Source organism: Microtus ochrogaster, unplaced genomic scaffold, assembly GCF_000317375.1.
Source record: "Microtus ochrogaster isolate Prairie Vole_2 unplaced genomic scaffold, MicOch1.0 UNK20, whole genome shotgun sequence".
Lineage (NCBI taxonomy): Eukaryota > Metazoa > Chordata > Mammalia > Rodentia > Cricetidae > Microtus > Microtus ochrogaster.
In genome coordinates, this window is record NW_004949118.1 from 2311021 (window position 1) to 2317630 (window position 6610).

The 6610-nt window shown below is 45.9% G+C and overlaps 1 protein-coding gene across 1 annotated transcript in view; it reads right to left on the minus strand.

Annotated features, from left to right (window-relative positions):
• Positions 1 to 1247: 1247 nt before the first annotated feature.
• Positions 1248 to 6610, minus strand: part of Akain1 (A-kinase anchor inhibitor 1) — a 54795-nt gene continuing 49432 nt past the window's right edge. Inside the window, exon 2 of the mRNA XM_026789516.1 lies at positions 1248 to 1681. Coding sequence (XP_026645317.1) covers positions 1488 to 1681 — 194 coding nt within the window. The 3' untranslated portion in view covers positions 1248 to 1487. The remainder of the gene's footprint in view (positions 1682 to 6610) is intronic.

Below are 6610 nucleotides of genomic sequence, written 5' to 3' on the forward strand. Positions count from 1 at the left end.
AAAAAAATTGATGAATAAACAATATCTAAAATTTAACCCTCTCTTTTTTCTCTCGTGAATTCTCTCCCAGGATTAATTTGTTCTACCTGTGCATCACCAAATATAGTCTAATGTGGTGAAGGTACTTTTTTTTTCATTTATTGTTATCTGTAGTATCCCCGGCCGCACATAGTAGGGCAGATTTGAATTTCGGAGATGTGTAAACACTAGCAATATGTGGCTTTTAGAGTGAATGCCAGTGTAGACACAGATACTCTGTAGCCTGGAGGGTTTTAACCAAGGTTGACTTCTTCCTCTGTCCCCAGTAGCACCAACTCAGCAGTTTTCACGAAGCACAGTAAAGGAGGCTCTAAAAGACTCGAGAGAGACACCTGTTGTCCACACAGGAGCAGCAGGAGGTTATCATGGTGAATGGAGGTGGTTGTCTTGGCACAGGTCTCTCCAAATGCCTTCAGCCTGCAGCCACGTTACTCTTCTCATTCTGTTCGCACGCCTCGGAGAATTAAAACGAAAAAACAAAGTTTCCCATGTCTTACCAGTTCTTATTCCCAGCCTTATAATTTTGATCATGTTAAAAGAAAAAAGTCACGCTGATTCTTTTCGTGGGACAGGGAAATCTATCAGTAAGGGACTAGCGAAGATGCAGAGCTAGGTGATAGCATAGCCATCACCGGGCTCAGCCTGGCCAAGGAGACTGCCCTCTCCAGCTTCAAGGGTCAGTAAGTCCAGGATGGGGAGCAGCTAGAAGCTCAGAGTGTGTGCTGTTCCCTTTAGACTGCCGAAGAAAACTCATGTGTGCAGGTTCGGCCATCTCTTTTCATCTTGAGTTAAGAAGAAATATTCGTACTGTCCCCACCAGATCTCTGCACAGAAGGTAAATGCCAACAAACAGCTCAGAGAACAGAGAAAAGACTGAGGTCTCACACGGCAGAAACACAGTCCTTCCTTGGAGAAATATAAACATAAGCTCTAGTACAGGGCTGGGGCTGGATTCTGCTCTGCGCAGTTTGACCTTGAACCTGAACTCTCAGCAGAAAAGTCACCAAGTGTCTGTTTGAACAGGGCTAAAGCTCCAGTCCCTCATCTTTCTAGTGTGTCTTTTAATATTTATGAAGAACACAGAACCACCCTCAGTGACTCAGAAGGGCAATAAAGACCACTGGTTGAATTCATGGGGAAAATGCATAAACAAGACATAGAATCCTTTTTTTTTTTTTTAAGAAATAGGAAAATAGGTTGTGTAACAAAATGACGTCTGTGGTGTGAGAGTCACATCTGGCTCAGCTGCTCCCAGAGTCTCCCCACAGATATGAAGAGTCCCTAATGCAGGTTTGCAAACCACAGCTCGTCACAAAGACTAGCATGAACTCATCCTACTGATGGGCGTCCATGACACTTTGGTTTGCTTCTTGGCAACATCTGGTGGCATGTCCTACACTACCAGAAAAGGCAGAAACCAAGATGACAAGAGCCAGACCCAGCACCTATTACTTCTTCTCGTGCTTCTTGATCAGCTCGCACCCTCCCAGCTGGCCCCTGGCCCGGCTGTCACCGGGTCTGCCTTCCCTCCGCAGGCTCTCCTGGGAGACTTGCTGCATGGCTCGCAGGATGGCGTTCTGTACAATCTGCTTGCTGGCATGCTGAAGCTTCACCTCCTCTGGCTCAGTCCCAGGCTTCTCACCTAGGCAAAGGCATGAAAAAGAAGAGAGAAGTCCATTTCAGGAGCTGTGTCTCTGGAGGGGTAGGGGAAGCCCTCATAACAGAAGCTGCTATTGAGCCACTCCATTGGTTTGCCCTGCACTGAGCCCTAGTTAATGTTCTCACCATCCTAGAATGCCCAACTGCTAGAGGCGGTCACAGGACAGCCCTGGGTATTAAAGTCCTCTGAGAAGTCTGTTAGGAAGGGACATAGGCACACCTCAAGTGTTCATCCCTAAGGACACGTGCATGAGAACACCAAATGGACTAAGTAGGAGATATACATCATATATATCATACATGCAGCACATGATTCTATATATATTACATATAATCAAAGGCAAAGGGGCCATGAAGTCAAGAGTGAGGGTAGAGGGACATGAGAGGGATGGAAGGGAACGGGAGGAATGAATATGATGTGTAGCACGATTATTAAAAACCTAAGACAGATATTGGGGCTCAACCTGAAGGTCAGAAAACCAAAACAGTCAGCCACTGGCCCTTACCTTGACCCCAATCCAAAATGGCTATCTACCTCCAGGAATCTCAGAATGAGACTGTGAGTGAGAGCTGTCTCCTCCCGTCTTATATTCCTCTCTAGGGCTGGGATTAAAGGCGTGCACCATTACCACTCGGTTTCTATGGCAACTAGTGTGGCAACTGGGATTAAAGGTGTGTGCCACCACTGCCTGGTCTGTAAGGCTGGCCAGGGCAGCTGTTTTATTCTCTGATCTTCAGGCAAGCTTTATTTATTAAAATACAATGAAGTATCACTACGATGATGTAAATAACATAGTCATATAAGAAATTTTCAAGAAAATAATTAAAAAAGAAGAAAGAGACAACAGGGGACTGTTGTAGTAGGAGAATGTTATTATTGTTGTTGCTGTTTCTTTTATTTTTTTTGAGAGTTTAATATAGTTACAGCATTTTCCCTTTTCCCATTCTTCCCTCCAAAATCTCCCATATATCCCTCCTTTCTGTTCAAAGTCATGGCCTCTTCATTAAGTGTTGTCATATACATATATGTATATATTCCTAAATATACTCCACTCAGTCTATTTCATGTTACTGATATGTGTGTTTCTGGTCTGATAAAAAAAAAATCAGAAACTACACCCAGAAAATTTCAACAACATTGCTGCCTAAACATGGGCTGAATTCAAGGACAACAGCAATAGACACACTAAGGTGGATGAGAGAAAGCCCCGGAGGCCTCACCCCTACACAAAGCACTACAGGCAACTAAGGAATGCTGAGTGCAGTAGAAACAGTCTTCCCCAGAGAAGAGCACACCAACTGCTATCCAATAGCGAATGGTCAGCCTAGGAAAATTAGGGCCTCATTCCAAACCTCCTACCCCACACAGCCATGCAGTCTTGTGCAAGACCCTTAACCTTTAGACAGTCACTTGCACACCCATCACAGAAGATTGCTATGGGGCAAAGTGATGTAACATCTATTCAGAACTCTGAGCAGATGCTGGTACCAGGTAAGCATCTAGGGAAAGACTGTCACGCTGTATTAGTGAGGGGGCAGACTACATTGTGGGAACAGAGAGACGGAAGCATGAGACCGCTCCAAGGACGAGGAGACTTGTACTCTCCCCTGTAGCACTGCAGAGAGACTCCAGTGTGTCTGGTTTGTGGCTCTGGGTTATCTGGGGACTTTTCTTCCTCCTGAGTCATTATCCCAACGTTGGAGACAATATGACCTTCACCTGCCTGAGGGAAAAAGCACCATCCCAGCTGGAGTTGGAAGGAAACCAAAGATAGTTTCCTTTTGAAGACTTGTTAAAGAAGCCAGGCATATTTAAGCTAAGTTATCCATTCTTCACTCCGCCATTACAAATATAAATGGATTAATAAGTCAAAGTTGGTGTACGCCATAGTCTATGGGGCCCCTCAATAGCCAGGCTGGCGTAGCTGATGCCCTCTGTGAGCTAACCTCTCATTGTCCTCATGACCTTTTTGTCTTGGGTCATGAATATTCACTTGCAGAGGAGATGAAGAACAAAGTCACTTGTAAGGAAGGCACAAAGGAAGAGAAGCGACCAAAAGCACTTAAGAGACCACTGAAGAAAAAGAAACGTGCGTACTTATGCATCCAGCATTTGGGTGCAGCCCCTCCCTCTCTCCTAGGCTATAAAGAAAGGGACAGGGCAGTGACTGTAGGGACATGAGTCCCATAGACAACTTCTAGCTCCAGCCATTGCATTATCTGGGTTATCCTCTGCCAAGACAGAGTCAGCTCTCATCCGCAGCTACCAGCCTACAACCTCTCCTGTTCTTCTATGCTCTCCCCAGTTCCATGGTGCTCACTCAAGTCTCTGCTTCTCTGCGACTTGTCTTGTTTCCTGATTTTACAGGCTTCTCAGTGGCATCCTGTATCATGAGTTCTAATAGGTCTTAATAATAAGCCCAAAGTCAGACATAGGGAAGATGCTGAGAGATCAGAGAGACAGAAGAGCAAAACCACAGCCGCCTTACCTACTCAGCTTCCCAGCCAAAAAGAGAGTGAGTTCCTGTCTCCTCCTACCCTATCACTCCCTCTCTCTGCCCAGCCATATCACTTCCTGTCTATAAAGGTTGTTCTGATTCTTTAAGAGACAAGCCAAATCCACTCCCTCCCCCATCTGCTGAGACAGGCTTCAGCTTCCAGCCTGAGTTCTCTCTCTTTTCCAGCTCTCTCTTGGAGAGGCAAATTACATCTCTCCCTTCTTACCTCTCTCTCTCTCTCTCTCTCTCTCTCTCTCTCTCTCTCTCTCTCTCTCTCTTCTCCCCTTCTCCCCTCCCTTCCATACCACTAAATAAATATCCAAGCTCACTCAGCATGGTTGTGCCTATCCGTTTGTCTCTCACCCTCCAGCCACCATATAGCTCCCTGCTGCCGGGGAACAGCCACCTTCAGAGACCCGCCGCGTAGTCTCGTGCACCATTCCTGCCTGGGATTGGCAGCTTTCAGGATCCCGCAGCAAGCTACTCGGGGATCTGCAGCATTTTTAATTTTTTAATTACACTGTCTGTCTGTATAGACCTCCAGGTCTGCCTCTATGTTTAGCTAGTGGCTAACTGCCCTCTGATCTTCAGGCAAGCTTTATTTGTACAAACAAGATATCACCACAGTATCCCAGCTACCTGGCCCTTATATCTTAAACTGAAATTTTTAGGAGGGAGTGTTAGACCTAGCGCATCACCACCACCCTTAGAAAGTCAGGGTCAATTGTTATAACTGATCCTCTGTCTGTCAGTTTTTCTGATCCATTCATCTGTGGTTAGGGAGGTCAAACCTACAGGTAAAAAAACAGCTCCTTGAAAGAAAAAAATCACTTGGGCCCTTGAAACGTAGGCAGAACATGTGTTCTTTGCCCAACATAGTACTGATATCTAAGCCAAGAATTCATTTGCAGGAACACAGTGTTGGAGAAAATCCTAGTGGAGATGCAGTTTCTCCCGTGAGTATAGAGTGAAGATGTGTAGTACAACCCGACAGAAGGCAGAGGCAGCCACAGAAATGCTTGGAGCCTTGCCACTTACTTACAGGCATTTAACTTGCTGCAACGTAATGTTCACCTACGCATTTTAGGTGGCCCACTGCCTGGTTTTTAATGATGCAAATGTCCTCCAGGCTAAGTGGCATTTTAAATACTATTTATTTATTTATTTATTTATTTTTAAATATTTATTTATTTATTTATTATGTATACAATATTCTGTCTGTGTGTATGCCTGAAGGCCAAAAGAGGGCACCAGACCCCATTACAGATGGTTGTGAGCCACCATGTGGTTGCTGGGAATTGAACTCAGGACCTTTGGAAGAGCAGGCAGCGCTCTTAACCTCTGAGCCATCTCTCCAGCCCCCTAAGTGGCATTTTAAATACTATTTACCTGTTCCACAAAGATGATGATTTAATTAGCTCTGAAGTCAAAACGCCCAATGCAAAGTCAAGAATGTGATACAGTTAAATTGGTCTTCAGTGTCTTCCCGTGGAGAATTGTTGGTCCCTCTCCCTGCCTGAGCACCCAGAATGCCTTGCTTTCCAGGGTCCATCAGTCCTAATCTGTGGATGTCCAGCACTTCGGAAGTCAACATGAGCTCTGCTACTTCCTGCTATCCTGGCCAGAGCTTCCTCCTCAGTGCCTGTCTCAACCCCCTGGAGCTCAAATTCTAATTGGTCTTAATAAATAAAACCCGGAGTCAGATTTTAGAGGATGAAAGCTGAGGATCAGATAAGCAGAGAGGTCAGCCACTAGAGAGACCTTTTACCTCTGCCGATGCTCAGGGGACTGCGTCTGTCTCTACCAAGCCTCAGACAGCAATGAGCTCTTGCCTCCTCCCACCTTAGATTCCTCTCTTGCTCGGCCACATCACTCCTGTCTCCACCTCCCTGGTGCTGGGATTAAAGGAGTGGGATCCCAAGTGCTGGGAGCCCCTTTGTCTGAATTCTGTTTCTCTTTTAGATAGATTCAATTTTGTGTGGCCCAGGGCGGCCTTGGACTAACAGAGATCCCTCTGCCTCTGTCTCCTGAGTCCTAGGACTTAAGGTGTGTACCATCACTCCCTGGCCTCTAGCGGCTGAGCTTTGCACTCTGATCTTCAGGCAAGCTTTAAACAAAATATCACTACACCCACCCTGGTGGAAAGTGTCTAAAGAATTTAATTGACGCGTGGCTCATTTGGTTGCTGTCTAGATGGGATTGGGAATTTCCCTGAGGCCCTGATGATTGGATACAGGTATTTTACCCCTCACCTAGCCGGTCATGCACAGTAGGCCAGCTATGGACTGGCACTAGGGCCTGGGGGTTGCCATAGTCCAGGAACAAATTCACCTTACTGAAGGTGAACTTGAGGTATCTCTCTCTCTCTCTCTCTCTCTCTCTCTCTCTCTCTCTCTCTCTCTCTCTCTCTCTCT